The sequence below is a fragment of the Giraffa tippelskirchi genome, chromosome 2 (genome assembly GCF_054371585.1).
Source record: "Giraffa tippelskirchi isolate mGirTip1 chromosome 2, T2T-mGirTip1v1.2.pri, whole genome shotgun sequence".
In the NCBI taxonomy this organism is placed as follows: domain Eukaryota; kingdom Metazoa; phylum Chordata; class Mammalia; order Artiodactyla; family Giraffidae; genus Giraffa; species Giraffa tippelskirchi.
In genome coordinates, this window is record NC_137276.1 from 222,421,558 (window position 1) to 222,443,431 (window position 21,874).

General features: G+C 39.8%; 1 protein-coding gene across 3 annotated transcripts in view; it reads left to right on the plus strand.

Annotated features, from left to right (window-relative positions):
• Positions 1-21,874, plus strand: part of MAP3K7CL (MAP3K7 C-terminal like) — a 47,299-nt gene that overhangs the window by 12,699 nt on the left and 12,726 nt on the right. For 2 of the 3 annotated variants that reach the window (XM_081572843.1, XM_081572845.1), the window contains 2 exons: positions 4,791-4,852; positions 18,196-18,311. In XM_081572843.1, the coding sequence (XP_081428969.1) occupies positions 4,791-4,852; positions 18,196-18,311 (178 nt within the window). Of the gene's footprint in view, positions 1-1,391; positions 1,468-4,790; positions 4,853-18,195; positions 18,312-21,874 lie in introns of all 3 variants that reach the window. The other variant, XM_081572844.1, reaches the window with a different exon arrangement.

The following is a 21,874-nucleotide window of genomic DNA, read 5'->3' on the forward strand; positions in this document are numbered from 1 at the left end:
GCTCACGAAGTACAAAAATATGGGAAACTGTGGAGCAGAAGGTGAAGAAGCGCAGGGCAGCGTAAAAAGAGCGGGGTGACACCGCTTATGAGACTCCTTTCCCTTCTTGGGGCCCTTTGTCTTCAGCTCTGCTCTGAGAATCTGGGGCCAGATGATTGCCCAGTCCCTTCCAGCTGCAGCATTCTCTGAGAGCTCTGGCCGCATAGCTCTAATTACTAAATATCAGTGAGGATTTGGGTTACAGACCCAATGGGTCTTGCTTATCCCATTCGTGGAGAATCACAGAGCAGACAATTTAAGGAAATCTGAAACAGAATAACCACTGAAGCAATCCAACAGCTGCTAAATAGATGCTTAGACAAGCCCATCATAAAATGTACTATGGTATGTCATAATGGTTGGGATACCAATCAGAAAGTTCTATCTTAAGTACCATTGACTTAGTCACATTGTGTTTGCAAAACAGGCAGTGAACATCTGTTTATTAAAAAAAAAGTCTCTTTCATTCTTTCCTTTATCTTTCATCCTTTTATAAATTCCTGGGGCTACATTTTGCTTGATCCATCAAGCCCACGGTGCCATTTTGAAGAGGAAGCCTATGAATTATTTTCTTAGTGCATTAAAAATGTGATAAAATGAGGTGCCAGTTGAGCACAGAAGCTCAGTCCCTGCCTTGAATGTAATAGGTATTCAAGAAATATTTGGTAAATAAATACATTTTAAAAGATGTACTTGCATCCTGATTTTTATCACATTATAAACATATATAGCAGGTACTCCCCTTTTTTTTTCTTTTTTTAAACAAAAGCCAAATTTGCCAAGGGGGTGTCTTACATAGCTACTGTACACTCTACTTCGTGCTTCTGGAATTGTCAAAACAAACCTAACTGCGCTTAGGAACTCCGATCTGATATCACTGTCAAAATGTTTTACAATGATTTGGCCAAATGTTTGTGGAACAGCTGTGCTACTAGTCTGCCTGAGTCATTTTTCTTCTTTCATTTTGGCCCGATCCAGTGATTCATTATTCTGCTTTTAGAATATTTGCCTATTTTTAAAACCAGTCAGCGAAGGCAGCCACTGTTTAAAAGTAAACACACCACACATCAACTTGGAGCAGCTTTGTAAGCAGCTTTGCAAGCCCTGAAATTTCTGGCTGGCAGGGATGCCAGCTAAACCAGATGGCATCAGGCAGCGAAATACAGGACTGGCTTTCAAACACGGTCGATTCCTTACATCTGTCTTTGGTTTTCTTGTTTCCGCTGACATTTCCTGCTTGGATTAATCCATCCCAATACATTCCTTAACAAAAAGCTTACCTTTATTTTCTAAAATATTTTTTATGTGTTTATTTCTATGTCAATCAATCAGACTTTTTTTTTCAACTCTAGGAATTCAATGTTAAGCCTTTACTTATCTGCACAATTGTCAACGTGGTTCCATATATATGCTTCTATCATATATGGTGTGAGTATCAATAATGACAGATTTTTATAATGGGCTTTATTAATCCTGAGTCACACCAGATATTTGCTATTTACTATAGTAATAAAGATGAATAATTCCCCTCTCCCCTTTTTATAGTTAAGCAGGAAGGAGCGTGACTTCACAAGGAACAAGGTGGATTAAGTCCCAGGAAGCCTTGAGTTCCATTCCTGGCTTGTCTTTTAGAATTCTAGAATGCACTGTCTTCTCTGGTACTTCATAGGAGTGGTTTCTCCTTCTAATAAGTGCCTGCTCATCTATTACTAGGGTTGGGGTGCCAAAGTAGAATAGGTTCCCATTTATCCATGCCAAACACTGTTGCTGACCTTGAGCTCAATGAGCCGAAATCATCATGGTTTGGGTTATTGCTGATGTTTAATCTCTGTGCCGGGCTTCCCTGGTGGCTCAGACAGTAAAGAATCTGCTTGCGGGGCAGGAGGCCTGGGTTCTCTGCCTTGGTTGGGAAGATTCCCTGGAGAAGGGACTGGCAACCCACTTTAGTATTCTTGCCTGGAGAATTCCATGGACAGAGGAGTCTGGCAGGCTACAGACTGTGGGATCGCAAAGAGTCGGACAGGACTGAGTGACTAACACTTTCCTCTTTGGGTTATTGATGTTTTATTGAAGTAAGTTTAAATGCACCTTAAACCAAAATCTGTTTTACAAATGATAGGTTTTATAATAAAGGCTACCTCCAAAGAGTCAATAGAAACAAGTGACTATTTCTTTTTTTAAAAACTATTTATTGTCCAATTCTTTGCAAATGATGAGATGGATTGAAAAAGCCACAAAACATTGGGCAGAAGTTGTCACTTCTGAGTAGGAAGAGTCCATTCCAAGGACCAGGGGATTGACTCTCCTCATTTCATGGTGAGATGGCCCTCCAGCCTGCAGCAAGGGTCTTGGGAAGAAGGTTCCCCCCATTTCCACTTGCTGTCTGAAGCTACATAGTGTCGGTGGACCTGGGGGCATTGTCTGGTAGTTACAGGCACAGATGAATTCACAGTTGGTACCGCATTGTTATTGTCTGAAGCCACTCTTAAGTGGGGATATTGTTACACTTCTGTTGTTGTTTATACTACTCTTGGCTCAAATGTACCAGATGCTCTTGAGGCATTTGGCAGGGATGAATCCTGTCCTTGTTTGAATTATCTTTCTGGTGATTATCTTTGGTGCCTTGGAAGAAATGTAGTCCCTCAGAAACCCGGAACTCTTCGTCTGGAAGAAAGTGAAAGTCACTCAGTTGTTTCTGACTCTTTGCAACACCATGGACTATACAGTCCATGGAATTCTCCTGGCCAGAATACTAGAGTGGGTAGCCTTTCCCTTCTCCAGAGGATCTTCCCAACCCAGGGATCAAACCCAAGTCTCCAGCTGGATTCTTTACCAGCTGAGCTACATAGGAAGCCCACACTCTTTGTCTACTGTGTTTTATTTGGATGGTGTTGTCAGTGAGTGAATAGAGGATGCTGGCTTCTGCATTGTGTACGGGCCGTATCCCTTCTAGAGTTTCAAATAGAATGTCAATAGTTTTTATAAATGAATTTGGTTATGGTAGTGAGACATTAAAAAAAACCCAGGATCTTTCTTTCTTATAATTTAAAATAGATTTGGCTTTTCAATTATTCATTTAGCCTGTATTTCATCTTATTCTCATAGTCATACCTGGGTTAGGTGTTGTCAGCAAGGAGAGGACTGGAAAAGAATGGTGAGTGGACCCACAGGGTCAGAGATACAGAGGTTCTGCTGATGAGAGGGCTGTCCTTTCGTACCATGGGTAAAGGTCAGAAGTATGTTCTTTTTTTTTTTAATCCTTTAAAGACAGTCTTTATTAATGCTAAAATTGCTTAGTTAAGCCTCAGCCAGAACCACTACACTTCTACTTTTTTTAAAAAAATATTTTTCTGTTCGGAATTTTCTCATTTTTTCTTCGTTTATATTTTATGTATTAATTATTTTTGTTCACACCTCGAGGCTTGCGGGATCTTAGTTCTCCAACCAGGGGTTGAACCAGCACCCCCTGCATTGGAAATTTGGAGTCTTAGCCACTGGACTGCCAGGGAAGTCCCCTATAGTTCTGTCTTTATCTGTACAGAATAATAGAATGAACACCAATAGCTACTCACTACTCTAGATCCCATAACTCTTTTAAACTTCCTAGTGAGCATCAAAATGCTCTATTTGAAGATCATATTATTCTTGAGAAGCACTTTCATCTGACTCTATGCACAGCTTTTCTTACCATGTGAATCCAACTGGCATGAATTCTTTCAGAAATGCTGCTGTAGTAAACCTTTCCTCCTGCCCGGTGATTGACTGGTACAACTCCCATAGTCTTTTTGTCTAAGGAGGTCAGCCTTATTGCTGCGGCAAGGATAGCAGCAGCAGATTCTTGAAGAGATTTGGGTAGACTTACCAGGTTTCCTCTGATGCTTCTGTTAACCGCCTCTTTTGATCCAGCAACACCTGCCTATTTTTAATTGTTTTGGCTGTACTGAGTCTTCCTTGTGGTGCTTGGGCTTTCTCTAGTTGCACTGCGTGGGCTTTCTCGTTGTGTCATGGTCTTAGTTGTCCCCGTTGGCATGTGGGGTCTTAATTCCTTGACCAGGGATTGAACCCACGTCCCCTGCACTGGAAGGTGGATTCTCAGCACTGGGCCACTGGGGAAGTCCCAACACCTGCCTATTGCCGTCAGCCAGTGGAGGGCAGCTGAGGGTAGAGTTGCGGGTTCTCCTGCGTCAGGGCAGTGGATTGGACGTCAGGTTGGCATTGCTGCCTGGTGCTCTAGGAAGAAACGCCCTGATTGGGTGGCTGCCTGTCACCCACTGTAACCTAGTTGAAGCTCTGGTCAACTGCCTGTTAGTGGTGGTTTGTGGTGAGGGCAGAGGGCAAACCCATCAAAGCTGGCAGCCCTTGGAGTCTTTCAGGGCAGAAGTAACACTTCTCTTTTTCACTAACACGTTCTTCTGTTCTGTTGAGGTTGTCCTGGTCACCTCATTATCACCTTGTTAAATAAAGCACTTTCCTGCATATCATATTTTTTGGTTTTGGCTAACGTCAGAGTATTGAAAGACAAGCAGTGCTTCTTCATTGAGAACTACCAGACTGAACATTTGAGGATTCTGATAACCTGCTTGCAAAATTTTGGGACAGAGAGAGCACAATGTACCAAAAATGAGAAAAAATGCCTTGTGCATTCTTTCTGTCCCTAACTGATGTATACAGGTCCAAAGATGGTAACAGCAGGACAACTCTCCCTAGAGAAAGGGCTCTCATAGTGAAGAATTTTTATTTTCATGTTTTAGATGATACACCATCTGAAGATGACATTCCTCTGGTCTTTCCAGAATTAGAGCAGCAACTACAGGTAAGCATTTTTCTATAGAGTCTTTCACTTTTCCTCATTTCACAAAATACAGTGAATGGAAAAATCACCTAATTGGGAAAGACTGATTTGTAGACAGAGTGGAGATTTCACATCATCAAGGTCTTTGTTTCTAGGACTCCAAGGTCACGAACCTTCAGGTAATGTCCCTGTCTGTTTATCTGGCTATAGCACAAGAATATTAAGAATTCAGGGTATAAGCAAGTTTCTACTTTTGAAAAAAATTTATTTATTTTAACTGAAGGATAATTGCTTTACAATGTTGGTTTCATTTCTGCCATATGTCAGCATGAGTTCGCCATAGGTGTACATATGTCCCCTCCCTTGTGAAGCTCCCTCCCACCTCCCACCCTTTCCCACCCCCCTAAGTTGTTATAGCAAGCTCCTCCTTTGAAGGAGTGTTGGAGCCTGGGGATGGTCTGGTCCCTGCTCTCCTTGCCTGTGGATATTTCTGGGCCATTGCAGTTTTGGCCCATGGTAGGTTGATGATTTAGTGATAAACTACAAGAGAGACTTGCCAATGTGTGGCAAGATTCAGAATAATTTTCATTTCTCAACTCCACCCTTATCTCCTCCCAAGTTCTCTGAGAATTTTTAATAGAATTAATTATTTTAAGTTAAATCTTCTGAATACTTTGTGTACTTATGGAAAACCCTGATGAACTTTTTGGCCAAACTGATATTTTATATGCATAATTTATGGATGATCTATCAAAGATATCCTCTTTTAATACACCAGAATTATTTGAAAGGAGCTAATTTATGACACACTAATTTTCTTTAGATGATGTATGATGATTTCAGAAAGATGACTTTAGGAAGAGGTTCTGCTGAAAATACTGGATACTGGCCTTGGGTCAGATGTTCTCTTAAGTACTTCACTTTGCAGCCACATTTGGACCAGTCTAGTAGGGGTCTTGAATCTCATTACAGATATTTGTTTAGTCACCACCTTTTTTTCTCTAAATACCAATTCGGAAAATCTTTGATGGGGTAGGGGGTCTACCACCTCCAGTTCCCAGCTGATGTTACTTCTTGACTTATACTTGGTAGTTTTCCCATTTGTGGAAGGGCCTGGTATCCTAATGTCATTTGAATTTGGGACCACCAGACCTGAACAGCCCTTGACAGAGGTGGGAATAACCAATAATGAGCCCTGTGCAACCCAAGATAGGGTCCTTTTTTTGTAATCTGGAAGCACCTAGGTTGGGTCTGAGGAGTGGTGCTCCACTGCTGGGGTGGTCCCCTGAAAATGTACCCAACATGGGTATATGTTGACTAGACATGGTGCTGACCCAACACGTGTTGACCCAACATGGGTCAACATCAGGTGTGATCAGACCTCCTGGAGGAGGCTTTATCTCATCTCTGCACACTCCTGGGCATCGTCCCAGCCCTCCAATAGAAAGCCTGCCAACAGAGCCATATCAATAATATAGCGATTACTGAAGGTGGTGTCCAGGAGGTGGGAGGTTATGACCACACAGCTGTCAAAAGACAGCTCCATTCTCCTCCAAAATGTCTTCTGCGGCTATTACCTATAGTACCTCCTTCCTCTCCCATCCTCATGTGGGGTCTTCAACCTAGCTCTCCTGATTCCTGAGATATAACCACACCCCCAACCTCTCTTCTCATCATGGAGGACAACTCATCTGTTCCTCTGCTTTCCAGTCTGGCATGCTCACATGACATACAACCTCCCTTGCTTAGGTTCTATCCTTCCAGAGGCCTATGTATGTGCTACTCGTGATGTAGTTGGGATTGCAAAATAATAACTCTATTTTTTTGCCCAGTTACAGCTTTTTTTTTACTGTTGCCTCAAAGCTATTTTATTATCATAGGAGTCAGCTGAAATTAAGGAGTTAATAAGTTTTTAAAATAAAAGAGTGAATGTGTGTTCAGATTCTTATTCCCCCATCAATAGTGGGGATTGTGAATTCTACTTTTTTGCGTTGACAATTTTTTTTTCCTTTGGGAACATTAATGGTCTTCCCTGACTCATGGATCTTTATTCACAGGATTCATAGCACCTCTGGAAGTTATCCAGACAATTCTTCTGTTAAAGTATTGAAAGATCCATTTGAATTGTATAGCTTTAATTCCATTTGATGTATATTAGAAATTAAGTCTATTAAATTATTTAATCCAGTGAGACTATTTCATCTTCATTGAGCCTTAATGAATTAGTCAGTTGAGAGGCTGACTTCTGCTTCAGGGGTTATGGTACCCCCAACTTTCTCACCCTAAAATATGGCACTGCTTTTTCTTTTTTATTTTTAAGAGTTTTTGATGTGGACCATTTTAAAAGTCTTTACTGGATTTATTACAATATTGCTTCTGTTTTATAGTTTGTTTCTTTGGCCATGAGGCATGCAAGATCTTAGCTCCCTGACCAGGGGTCAAACCCACATGCCCTGCATTGGAAGGCAAAGTCTTAACCACTGGAACATCAGGGAAGTCTCTATAGTATTGTTTTACCACTTCACGACTAGAGAGAAAGTTCCCAGCAGTACAACTGGAAGCATTTAAGTGAGGGCTTGTTTTTTGGGTGAAGGCTCTGATTGAGTTTGTTATAAACATTTACCATTAGTCAAGCCATTTGGTTAGGGTTGCTTCTGTCTAAGACTGTTGTCTATTACCTTTATTGTACACTCTAGGGCATGAGTGACTAAAATATAAGAAGGTAGGGACTGAGAGGGAAAAGATAACGCAGAACTAGATCTAAAAGCAGATTCTTATTTCCATGCTTAGCATAAGCTTATAAATTTAAGCCGCTCTGCAGCAGGAAGTCTCTATATTGAAAGCAATAAAAATGCTTTATGTATGAAAGGAACCATCAAGCCCATGGAGCAGGCTGTCTTTACAGTCAGTTCCTTGTGCTTTCATCACATAATAATGGCTCTTGGAATTTTACCTACCATCATAATCCTCTACAGAAGAATAAAAGGTTACAGAAGTATATGAAGTGCTTTGTGGTTGTAACTGTTTGCTGGAGGATGAACTGATTCTTACTTATCTCTGAAAAAGTGTAAGTGAAAGGTTCTGACTCTTTGTGACCCCATGGACTGTAAACTGCTAGGCTCCTCCATCCACGGAATTCTCCAGGCAAGAATACTGGAGGGGGTAGCCATTCCCTTCTTCAGGGAATCTTCCCAACCCAGCTATCTAACCCAGGACTTCTGTACTGCAGGCAGATTCTTTACTATCTGAGCCACCAGGGAAGCCCGAGAGCCTTATAAATATGAAAAATAATTAATGCTAGGTGATGATTGCTAGCCCTACTCTCTGCATACCCTCACATTTAAATCCCACCCATGCACATTGAGTGCTACTTGGAAAACGGGTGTTTCCCCACAAATGGTCTCATTTCATCCTTGCAACACTTGTATAAACAATTATGTCTCTGCTTTAAGGATGAAACATGTGAGTCAAATTTTGGTCTACATAAATTTGCTATTTCTGACTAGATCTCTGATTCTGAATCTAGGTAACATTTTTTTCTTTACAACTGTGGCAGAACCTACGGGCTGCTTAAATTACGTTGATAGGTGGAGAATGTTTGATTTGTGAGGTTGCTATACTGTGGTTATAGAACAGACTCGTAAAATTTGTTCTGACTTTCAGATGTCCATTACACACTCTTTCATAGTTTATAAAATGCAGCTATAAAGTATTTGGTAGTTACTCTACCACCAATTTGACCCCCAAGATTTTTCAGTTCCTTTGCCAAGAATCTGGACATGTTTGAGCATGTAATTCATGGTGCTTCTATTTTCACAGAAGCCAAAAAAAGCCTTGGGCAAGAATAGCAGTGACAAACATTTCTCTTGATGTCTCTATTAATGCGAAATGTTGGGCAAGAGACCTTGGGGGTAAGGTAGGTGTTAAAATGAGCAACTCTATATAGGCCTCAGCCCTGTGGCAGATGGTAGGTTGGTCTATTTTGTGTGGATTCCTTTCCTGGAACTTGGTTTCTAAATTGTTCATGTCCATTAGGGGCAGTGTTTGGGCAGAGCTAGTTTAGCTAGTTTCATATATACTGTCAAAAGAAAGGAGGTGCAACTCGACGTCCGCTTGTAAGAATGAATGAAAAGCATAACTTTTCTTTAGGCCTTAGTTTCCTTTTATTTGAAGAAGAGGTTGTGACTGACCTCCCTCTCTTTCCTGAAGGATGGCACAATCCTTTAACAGTCCCAGGGGCTGGTTAAAACCAAATTTGTCTTATTAGTAAAATTTAACCACATCGTTATGTTTTGGAGATTGTAGCTTGACCTATGGAAGATCCAAAACTAAGCTTTGTGATCTTTATTACCCTGGGAAGATTATGTTTTTATAATCAGGTGGAGGACATGCCAACAACCAGATTGTAATAAACTTGGTAAGGGGAGTGACAACAACTGGGATATGCATAGTGGCATCAGGCTGACCTGAATTTGGACCATAGCTCCCCATCTACTAGTTTTGTAATTTGGGACATGTTATTTCCTTTCTGTAAACCTCACTTTTTTTTTTTTTTTTTTCAGTTTCTTTCTCTTTTTTTTGGCCATGCTATGGGACATGTGGGATCTTAGTTTCCCCAACCAGGGATCGAACCCACGCGCCCTGCATTGGAAGCCCCGAGGTCTTAACCACTGGACTTCCAGGGAAGTGCTGAACCTTACTGTTTTGACCGACGAAGTAGAGACAGTATCGCATATCGTTGTGCAAATTAAACGAGATGATGAATAGATCTAGCACAGTGCTTGACAAAATAATTGCTCAATTAGTGTTGATTTCCTGCTTTAGTGAAATTGTTTATTGAATGAACTGCTAGTATCTTCGTATGTGTAAAATGAAATGAGAGAAGCATCTCTTTGAATTTTTGAGTTAGGAATAGAGATGCCCTCTTCTTTAAGATATTTGGAAAACAATGACTTTTTTTTTTTTTTCCAAACCATATTGAGCAATTGCTTCAATCCCTTCTAAAGTCCTCCCATCTAATCTGAGAAGTCAGTAACAGGTGTCTCCGTGGGACACATTGAACTTGCTTGTTTCTCAGACAGAGTTTGGTAAGTCCAGAAACTGATGTCACCTCCACAAATAACCAATTTCTTAGCTTTGGTTGTGTACTATAGTGTCTTGTTATCCTAGCAGTCTCTCCTGAAACTTCTTTTAGGTCTTGCATCAGTGTATCACTTGCTGTCTGGGAAACAAAGATGGTATAAAATGAAGGATGAGCATTCCAGGATTCTACTACACTGCTCTTGAACATCCAGATAAAACACTAAAAAAAGTTCTGCCATTTTCTCTCTCACACACGTATTGAAAAGTATATTACAGCTTTTTTTTTTTGGCTATTGTGACTACACAGAAAACATATATAGATAACTTGGAATTTTACAATGATAACTTTATTATTATTATTTTTTGAGCAGCCCAGTTTTTAGGATATGCATTCTCAGAAACATTTGGGACACTCTTGACTTATCTGTCCCTTTAATAGTGCTTATGTTGATAGAATTGACTTAAATATCCTTCATTCCAATATTATATATATAGTATAATGTTATATTACACATATATAAAATTTTATATGTGTGTAATGTAAAATTATATATGTATAGCAATATTATGTAAAATTTTATGTGTGTTTAATATATTATACATATGTAATATATAAATGATATAATATATTATATAATGTATAAGATACACAGTATAATTATTACTTAGTGATGACTTTGACCATGATGTAGATACTATGGAAATGTCAATTCTTAAAATACTAAAAAAAAAATTTACAATCCTGAGATAAAAGAGTTTTCAAATATGGCAATTAGTCCTCACTATGTTTTTCCACTTAGTTATGACAAATTACACTTGTTCATTTGGGGACATTGAAATGAGACACAAATTTAAACCAGACACCCCCCATGCTACCCCCAAAATAAAGATAACACCGAGAATCAAGGAATAAATAAGAAGTCTGCTCAGCAACTGTAGAATATTTAGTTCTCTAAATATATCTTCTGTGTGGGAAGCTGGGAGAGGAAAATTAAATTCTTACGTTTTTTAAGTGGATGGGGCCAGTAGTATTTGAAGAAGCCAAGTAGAAAACGGAAATGCTTAAGCTGGCTTTGCCCCTTGCGGAGAGATGCTCGGCTTGGTCTGTTCCCACGGGGCTCTTTCCAGAGGACAGAGTCCATTTCGGGAGGAGCTAGCTATAAAACGATGGATGGGATGGTGTGGCTCAAGCCAGCATTCTTGGAACAGGAGCTTGTGGTTTCTCTCTTACTTCATCTTGTTAAATTGGTCCTGATGATTGGGGTGGATACCAGAGATCATAGTGGTTCACTCACACTGCCTTGTAATTTAAAGCCCTTGCAAACTCTATCCTTAGGCAGTGGCAGGATGAGGGAGGGGATGGAGCAAAGGGGGTAAGGAGGAAGTGCCTTCTCCTGGGCTCTGACTTCATCCAAACCCCAATTTGTGTCTTGGGAAAAGTGTATTTCAACGTTGGCTTGAGACACTGTCAAGGGAAGGTCTTAATTTAACCTTCTTAGAACTGGCTGTGTTGTGAGTAGACCAGATACCACATATTGAGTGTATTGGAAAAGTTGTTTCTGCAGTTTTGCAGAGTTTGTGCTCTAGTGCCTGAAGAATACTTTTATTTCATTTTCTAATTTTTTCTTTTTTGCAAATGATTATATACTTGGGATTTTTTTTCAAGCTTAAATCTTTTATTTTATATTGGGGTATAACTGATTGACAGTGTTGTGATAGTTTCAGGTGAACAATGAAGGGACTCAGCCGTACATATACATGTATCCATTCTCCTGCAAACTCCCCTCTCATCCAGGCCAGCACATAACACTGAGTAGATTTCCCTGTGCTATACAATATGTCCTTGTTGGTTATCCATTTTGAATATAGCAGTGTGTACATGACCTTCCCAAAGTCCCTAACTCAAATAGGGACTCAGAGCCAAAGTCCTTGAGCTTCCTTTTCTTTGAAATTCAATATTTCATTCTTTAAATAAGAATGTGAAATAAATGCATCCAAACCAAGGGAGAATTTAGGGTAACTGTGGAGAAAGTAACAAGGAAAATTTCTCTTCATGAAGCGAAAAGAAATTCACTGTCAACGTGGAGTTTGCTTATTGCTTCTCCATTCCTAGCATGGGAATGTAAGTATGAAAATCTCTTGATGGAGAATAGTCAAAATCAAGCAAAGAGACTTGAAATAAAAAATAAAAGTGTTATAGATAAGTGAGAATGTACTGTATAGCACAGAGAAACATATTCAATATATTGTAATAACCTATAATGGAAAAGAATCTGAAAAAGAATATATATATATATATATGTATATGTACACTTATATAACCAAATCACTTTGCTGTATACATCTGAAACTAACACAATATTATAAATCAACTATACTTAACATTTTAAAAAAATGTGTTAATTATTATTCCAAGAAATTAACAGCTGTTTTTCATCTGGTTACTACAGGCATTCTTTTACATTATTTTTAGTTTTTTTTTTTTTTAATGTGAGCACATGCTAAATAGTATCTTAAATCAACGTGTGACTGATTAATTCACGAGTGCCAGTGTTTTAAATGTCCCATGACGTAAGCCTACTAGTAGCTCCATTTTAAAACTGGAAAACTGATTCCCGTGCTTGAATTTTAGGAATCTGTTTCCTCAGGTGAACACTTTATTCAGTGGACTCTGTTGGTTAAATATTGTCTCCTATTTTGAGGGCTTATGAGAAGGGAAGAGAGACTCACTTTTGGTGAAGACTTTATGGTATGACACACACATACACAAACACACATTATATCATGAAACAGTGTGAGTGGGCTATGTCATGCTGGACCACACATCCCATTACTCTGTAGTTCTATTTTTTATATCAGGTAAATTCCTGTTGGGATGAGAACAATATATGCTTGGAAAACTCTTAGATTAGTTTCCTGAACTGGAGTAAATGACCAATGATGTTAAATGCCTTTCCAGAGACAGTGGGTCCTGCTGACCAGAGGGCCCTTTGGTTTGTCCAGCAACATGTGGGTTAGTGGTACACAGTTTCAAGTTATAAAGGGGTGAGAATTTTAATTCCCTGGGGAGAAATTTGGGAAGGAGAGAAAGAAAGGGTGTGAACAAAGTGAGTCTCAGATGGGGAATCCTGCAAACAATGCTTAGAAGATGGGTTGGAAAACATAGGCAAAACACTCTCCGACGGATCCTCCATGACCCACCTCCCAGAATATTGGAAATAAAAGCAAAAATAAACAAATGGGACCTAATTAAAATTAAAAGCTTTTGCACAACAAAGGAAACTATAAACAAGGTGAAAAGACAGCCTTCAGAATGGGAGAAAATAATAGCAAATGAAGCAACAGACAAACAATTAATATCAAAAATATACAAGCAACTTCTGCAGCTGAATTCCAGAAAAATAAACGACCCAATCAAAAAATGGGCCAAAGAACTAAACAGACATTTCTCCAAAGAAGACATACAGATGGCTAACAAACACATGAAAAGATGCTCAACATCACTCATTATTAGAGAAATGCAAATCAAAACCACAATGAGGTATCATTTCACACCAGTCAGAATGGCTGCTATCCAAAAGTCTACAAGCAATAAATGCTGGAGAGGGTGTGGAGAAAAGGGAACCCTCTTACACTGTTGGTGGGAATGCAAACTAGTACAGCCACTATGGAGAACAGTGTGGAGATTCCTTAAAAAACTGGGAATAGAACTGCCATATGACCCAGCAATCCCACTGCTGGGCATATACACCGAGGAAACCAGAATTGAAAGAGACGCATGTACCCCAATGTTCATCGCAGCACTGTTTACAATAGCCAGGACATGGAAGCAACCTAGATGTCCATCAGCAGAAGAATGGATAAGGAAGCTGTGGTACATATACACAATGGAATATTACTCAGCCATTAAAAAAAATACATTTGAATCGGTTCTACTGAGATGGATGAAACTGGAGCCCATTATACAGAGTGAAGTAAGCCAGAAAGAAAAACAACAATACAGTATACTAATGCATATATATGGAATTTGAAAGATGGTAACGATAACCCTATATGCGAGACAGAATAAGAGACACAGATGCATGGAACAATTTTATGGACTCTGAGGGAGAAGGTGAGGGTGGGACGTTCTGGGAGAATAGCATTGAAACATGTATATTATCATATGTGAAACAGAACACCATTCCATGTTCGATGCATGTGACAAGGGCTCAGGGCCGGGGCAATGGGATGATCCAGAAGGATGGGATGGGGAGGGAGGTGGGTGGGGGGTCCAGGAAGGGGAACACATGTAAACCCATGGCTGATTCATGTCAATGTATGGCAAAAACTATTACAATATTGTAAAGTAATTAGCCCCCAACTAAAATAAATAAATTTATAAAAAAAAAAAAAAAAAAGATGGGTTGGGGGCAGCAGAAGGATCTAATGATACTTTTTTTTTTCCATTAACTTTTTAAAAAATTGTGGTAAAAACACATAACATAAATATTATCATCTTGATCAGTTTTAAGGGTACAGTTCAGTAGTGTTAAGTATATTTGTATTGTTGTGCAACCAATCATCAGAACATTTGCATCTTGCAAAACTGAAACTCTATTCTTCATTTACTTGCACCAGCCCGGAGCAACTAAAAAGATAATCTTACAATATTGTGGTGGTTGTGCAATATCACTTCTCGCCTTGCTTAAAAAAAAAAAAAAAAATCTATTTTGCTCTTCAGTGCTTTCATGCAAATTGGAAGAATGTGTATTGGTGCTGAGTTACAAGTCAGGCTGGGTGAAGACAGAGCTCTTAGGGGCAGGAGACTGAAGTGACCCTGGCATCATTTTATTCCCTGAAACACTGAACACTAAGTATTTTTGACTTTTTAAAAAGTTAAGAAAAACTTCTTAATTTTGGGCAGTCTTGAAAATATTGTGATATATAGCATAGTCAGCCTGCTGAGAGCATGTGAGAATATTGAATACACCTTGAAATGCTCCCTTTCCTCATGTCCCTTTAGCATGATCATGCTACCAGTACATAAAAACATCTTCAAATTTCCCACAGTTAAAAAGTACCAACAGGGACTTCCCTGGTGGTCTGGTGGTTAATACTTAACTTTCTAGCGCAAGGAGGTGCAAATTCAATCCCTGGTCGGGGAACTAGATCCCATATGCCTCGTGGCCAAAAAACCAAAACGTAAAACAGAAGCAATCTCACAACAAACTCAATAAAGACTTTTTAAATGGTTCACATAAAAAAAATCATTTAGAATGTACAGTGGATTACCTGATTCTGACTTAGCTGGGTTTTTTCTTAAGGTCATGATAAACCAAGAAGACACTTATATTTGAACAATTAAAAAAAAAATGAATCTAGGGACTTTTCTGGGGCCCAATAGTTAAGACTCTTTGCTTCCAATGCAGGGGGCACACTTTCGATCCCTGGTCAGGGAACTAAGATTCTGCATGCCAGGCAATGCAGCCACAAAGTTAAAAAAATAAACTAGTTTACAAAAAGCTTGTAGAAAAACAATGCCAATAAAAAAAGAAGTCATGAAAACATTGCCCCTTTAATAAAAAGCATTTCATGTTGGCAAGCCAAGGGGGAAAACAGGCCTCTCGCCTCTTAAGAAAATTATCTGTAATTTTCAGTGTTCCTTTTAAACTATAGCAGCGAAGGGCATTTATCCCTTTCCGTGACTTCTCTCATCTGTATCCTCTTTGGCATGCAAGCATGGAGTCCTAGAATTTTCTGGCTGTCACATAGGTGGCTATGCTGAATTCATGGTGTGGGTACCTCCATGTGGCAACTTATGGGCTGAGCTGAATATAGTTTATGAGTGTTCATAAGGGCAGGAAATAGGATGTGTTGAATCTTAGGGCTTTCCAGTAGGCAAATCCTTTAACAGGGCACAAGTGACTTAATAGCAGCTTGGCAAGGGTACCCAGAGTAAATTGCTTTCATTACCCTTACTCTTACACCTGGTCATTTGCCAGTGTAACAGGTGAAAATTGATGAGGGGGTGGTGATTTCTAGGACTAGAGGAGCCAGGAGTTCTGAATGCCTTTGCAATGGCTTTATCTCCTGGGGTGAGTTGTACTGTAACACTCTTGGGCACTACTTTGCAATTTATTTCACTATAAAAAAGCATAATGGTTCCAACAGGCTGAGTTTATGCTGTGAATGTGTTCATGGGGCAGTGGGGAAAGATACTACATAATAGAATTATTGGATGAATTTCCATAGATTAGAACACAACAGATGTTCCACATAAAGGTTAATTTCATCCACTTTGAATTTTATTTCCTTTAGAAGATCTCTACTCAGAAGGCTTCATGACAAATAGGAAGGATTATCTTATTTATCAGTCAGATTTTATAGAATTTTGTAGAACTTTCTAGAATTTTTGGCATCTTGGGTGAGACTGCTAAATATGACACCCAAAGAAATCAGTGCCCTTGAAGAATATAATGAGAGGCACAAGTAGTAAGGAATTCATTATTTCTCATTTACTAATATAAAATTAGTGAGATTGTAACCTAGTTAGACACATAGCTTACATATTTAAGAATACTGTGAAGAGAAGTTTAAACAGAAGAGCCCGTATAACAATTAAGTCATCTTTCTCAGATATTGGGCTTCCCTGGTGGCTCAGATGGTAAAGAATCTACCTGCAATGCGGGAGACCTGCGTTTGATCCCTGGGTTGGGAAGATCCCTGGAGAAGGGAATGGCAACCTACTCCAGTATTCTTGCCTGGAGAATCCCAAGGACAGAGGAGCCTGGCGGGCTATAGTCCTTGGGGTCGCAAAAGAGTCAGACACGACTGAGCGACTAACACTTTCTCAGATATTATGCAACATGTTTCTATAAATAATTGAAAAGGGTGATTACAAACCTCTTTAAAAGAATATTAACTAGTTTTTCTCCAAGTAATGTTTTTAATAACATGCTGCTAATTAGAACTTAGAATTGCAAACTGAGGGAAAGCTAGTTCTTTAAAAATAAATTCTAGAAAGAAGTCAGCATGTTGTGGTTAGAATAGCTTGTGTGCTGGCTGTTGTACCCGTCAAGGATGGGAGAAAAGCGCAGACAGGAATCCTTGTTCTCTTTGCCTGCACATGTTGTAAGCATCATTTTATTTGGGACTTGGTCTTTCATATGGTTTGTTAATTCTTGCAAGCAGTATTTCCAGGCCAGTATCATTTCTTCAGTTTGGATTCCTTTCTTTTTTTAAATTTTTCTTGGAGTATAGTTGATGTACAATGTTGTGTTAGTTTCAAGTGTACAACAAAGTGAATCGGTTATACACATGCATCTTCTTTTTTTAAGGTTCTTTTCCCACAAAAGTCCTTACAGACCACTGAATAGTGTTTCCTGTGTTATACAGTAAGCCCTTATTAGTTATCTGTTTTATGTATAGTGATGTGTGTATGTTAATCCTAATCTCACAATTTATTCCTCCCCCTTATTCTCACCCGGTAACTGTAGGTTTCGTTTCTATTTCTGTGACTTTTTTTTAAGTAAGTTTATTGGATTCCTTTCTTGTAGGGCTCCTCCTCTCTACAAGATGCATTTATGCCTCTGGGCATCAGGAATAGAAAGCAAGGGGTGATTGAAACAGACAACCAAAATATTCTCCAAAGCAGAGTTTAAGATTCTTAGAATTATAGGGGACTTATTTTTCAGTCCCTTGGACTGCAAGGAGATCCAATCAATCCATCCTAAAAGAGATCAATCCTGGGTGTTCATTGGAAGGTCTGATGTTGAAGCTGAAACTGCAATACTTTGGCCACCTCATGCAAAGGGTTGATTCATTGGAAAAGACCCTAATGCTGGGTAGGATAGGGGGCAGGAGGAGAAGGGGACGACAGAGGATGAGATGGTTGGATGGCATCACCGACTCGATGGACATGGGTTTGGGTAGACTCCGGGAGTTGGTGATGGACAGAGAGGCCTGGCGTGCTGCAATTCATGGGGTCTCCAAGAGTCGGACACGACTGAGCGACTGAACTGAACTGAACTATTTTTCAGTGCATGGCAGGTAACTGACCTGTTATGGGTCTAAGGGTGCCCTGGAATGACACTGGAAGATGCATGTAGGTGGGGGGCATCAGGGCCACTTCTCCATTTGTAGTCAAGTAGAACCAGCGAATCCCTGTCCAGGGTGGATTGACAATGCCATTCTCCTGCAAAACCTCTCCCTCTAAAGATCATCAGGATAGCACGATGGTTGGTAATTTATTCTGCTACAAGGAAATGGGTTGATTTCTTCTTCTTCTTTTTTTTGTGAAGCCTCTGCCGCCTTGTCATGACTCCATGGAATCCATGCAGGTGTACAAACAGCACTGTCAGATAGCAGAAGAATACCGTGAAGTGAAAAAGGAGATCGCCCTGCTGGAGGAAAGAAAGTAAGTACTGTGCCCCCGCTGGGTACCCTCATCCGTGACCGCTGACTGCTGCTCATGGACTGCTGACAGTAGGGGAGGACAGGCTGAGTGTGGGGGCGAGAAGGAAGGAGACAGGTGGGCAGGAGAACTTTTTGTGGTTCAGGCGTTCTGTGCCTTCACCTGTGATTCTAGGAGCGATACAAGTGGAACTGTGCTAGATGAAAGAGAGTGGCGAGAGGAACCAGGGGAGTGTGTCCTACTCAAAACTTAACTTTTTAGTGAGCATTCTTCAATTCAGGAAATTAAAGATGCGAAAATACCACCTAGAGCCATGTGATGTTCCCTGTGAATGTGCTTCAAAGGCCCCAGGGCACTTTGTCTTAGGGTGGATTTTAATTAATGCTTGAATGCTGGCCTGCCCACCTCAGGTAAAGAAGCCGCTGGGATGGCTCCTTGGGATAAGGTAAATGTATTAGTTGATTAACTGTATTTTATAGCTCAATAGTCCAGTAAGTTTTCTTTCTTTTTTTTTAATCTTCACAGCTTCTATTATCATTAAAGTTCTGCTGTAGGGAGTTAGACAGTTTATTAATGAAAGCATTCTCACTTTACCTACTCATAACTTCATGCTTCTGAATTCTCCTCCTTTTTTTATATTAAACTTTTTGTTTCGTATTGGAGTATAGCCGATTAACAATGTTGTGATAGTTTCAGGTGGACAGCAAAGGGACTCAACCATACATGTACCCATTTTCTCAATTGCACTAAATTCTGCCGATATCAACTCAGTGATCCCCATTCTTTCATCCTTTCAAAGCATCAGACACCTTTTCTTCATAGCTTTGGTCAGTGTGTACTTACACATTATTAGGGAGATATTTTGATGAATATTTGCATCTCCTGCTAAGTGGTAAGGGTCTTAAAAAGGGAAGATAATCAGGTGTTTCCCACTATCATTTCCCTGAAGCACAATACATAGCACAAAGATACTGAATAAATTTTTGGTGAATGAGTGACACATAATCCAAACATATTGTGAGTCTTTAAGTTTCTGCTTCTCTTCTTCTTACTGGAGTGATACATGATATCACAACGTATTTATATTTATACTTTGTATTTATACTTATATAAAGCATAATTTTTAAATGACTCTAAGGGAAACATATTTTGTTTTGAGAAATTTATGAAGCTCTTGGTACCCTTTGAAGACTCCCCAGAATGGTAGTTGGACAGGATAATATGGTGGGGAGCAGCACTGGTTTTAGGGTCGGATTTCATTTACTCTAAGACCAGTTAACATGTTACAAATATCTTCTTACTTCTTTACTTTCCTTCAAACATAAAGTCATACCTGGACTTTTGGTTATAGGGCATGGAAAGATGCTCATGAAGAGACGAGAAACACAACTTTTCCTTTGTATGCCTGGGACTTTCTTTTTGGTCTGAGAGTTTTCATAAATTGGTTGGAATGTTTGACTGTACATTTACGTACAATCTGAGTCCTTCAAAAAGTGTCATAAAGGAACTGAAGATGCCTATTAATAATGTAATCAGTGATGAAGTTAAAGGAAGACATGTATTATCAGTCCAGTTCAGTTGCTCAGTCATGTCCGACTCTTTGCAACCCCAGGAACCGCAGCACGCCAGGCCTCCCTGTCCATCACCAACTCCTGGAGTTTACCCAAACTCATGTCCATTGAGTCGGTGATGCCATCCAGCCATCTCATCCTCTGTCGTCCCCTTCTCCTCCTGCCCTCAATCTTTCCCAACATTAGGGTCTTTTCTAATGAGTTAACTCTTCGCGTCAGGTGGCCAAAGTATTGGAGTTTCAGCTTCAACATCAGTCCTTCCAATGAACACCCAGGACTGATCTCCTTTAGGATGGACTGGTTGGATCTCCTTGCAGTCTAAGGGACTCTCAAGAGTCTTCTCCAACACCACAGTTCAGCATCAATTCTTTGGCGCTCAGCTTTCTTCACTGTTCAACTCTCACATCCATACGTGACCACTGGAAAAACCATAGCCTTGACTAGACGGACCTTTGTTGGCACAGTAATGTCTCTGTTTTTTAATATGTTATGTAGGTTGGCCATACCTTTCCTTCCAAGGAGTAAGCGTCTTTTAATTTCATGGCTGCAATCACCATCTGCAGTGATTTTGGAACCCCCAAAAATAAAGTCCGACACTGTTTACACTGTTTCCCCATCTATTTCCCATGAAGTGATGGGACCCGATGCCATGATCTTAGTTTTCTGAATGTTGAGCTTTAAGCCAACTTTTTCAGTCTCCTCTTTCACTTTTCATCAAGAGGCTTTTTAGTTCCTCTTCACTTTCTGCCATAAGGGTGGTGTCATCTGCATATCTGAGGTTATTGATATTTCTCCTGTCAGTCTTGATTCCAGCTTGTGCTTCTTCCAGCCCAGCATTTCTCATGATGTACTGTGCATATAAGTTAAATAAGCTTGTATTATCAGTGGCTTATAAATGTATCTTCCAGTTGGTGTATATGTGTGTGTGAACTATGGTGTTGTGATAAGAAAAAAAGCCCCAGGTAAATTATGTATTTATCTGTAAACACTCTAGACTGAAGGTATAGTGTTATTTAAATTAGCCCCATGTGTAGCTTTTTTTGGGTGGGCAATACAAGAGTTGCCCACTAAATTTTGTTTTGTAAGTGTATATTTTTGTATGCTGCATCAAAAAATGCAATAGGACAACAATATGAGAGTGATTCATCGCTCTCTTATTGAAACATATTCTTGCTATTTCTGCAAAGCTCATCTTACTTCCTCTCTTCAAACCTATTTGGAAGGGTTTAGAGTTTTCTTGAAACCATGATGTTGTCTTTTATTTTTTTTCTCCCTAAGTAATTCACTAGATTTTAGACAAAGACCAGATTCTTTGATTATTTTTTTCCTTTGTTTTTGGTAAAGTCTCTCAAAGTCCTTTTTATTCATTCCCATTTCTGCCATTTGGGATCAGGACTTGTTACTTCAAATCTTAGTCAGTGTAGTATTCTAACTGGTTTCCCTGCCTGTGGTTTCATGTTGCTAGAGAAGGACATGAAGTTCTCCGCCTAGATTGTAAGATCTGCCTCAGTGTGGCCTTAGTACCTCTGCAGAATGTTTTAGCTCATTCTCGCCTATTCACTTTTCCTGCCTCAGTGCCCTTGCTCACACCAGGCTCTTAGTCTAGAGTCTCCCTGCTTCCTCTTCATCTGTCCAAAGGCTACCCTGGAAAAGAACTTAGCCTGTCTCCCTCCCCAACCATCCCACTGTGATCAACGCTTTTCCTGGCTGAAGAAAAACTTACTGGAATGATTCTTTGGGCACTTTTGTAGGCTAGTGTTATCAGTAGTTACTCAATGACTGGGCTCAGGTGGTAAAAAATCTGCCTGCAATGCAGGAGACACGAGTTTGATCCCCTGGAGAAGGAAATGGCAATCCACTCCAGTATTCTTGCCTGAGAAATCCCATGGACAGAGGAGCCTACAGTCTACAGGCTACAGTCCATGGGTCACAAAGAGTCAGACACAACTGAGCGACTGTCACTATCACTGAACTGTATGTCCTGTCTTTCTGACT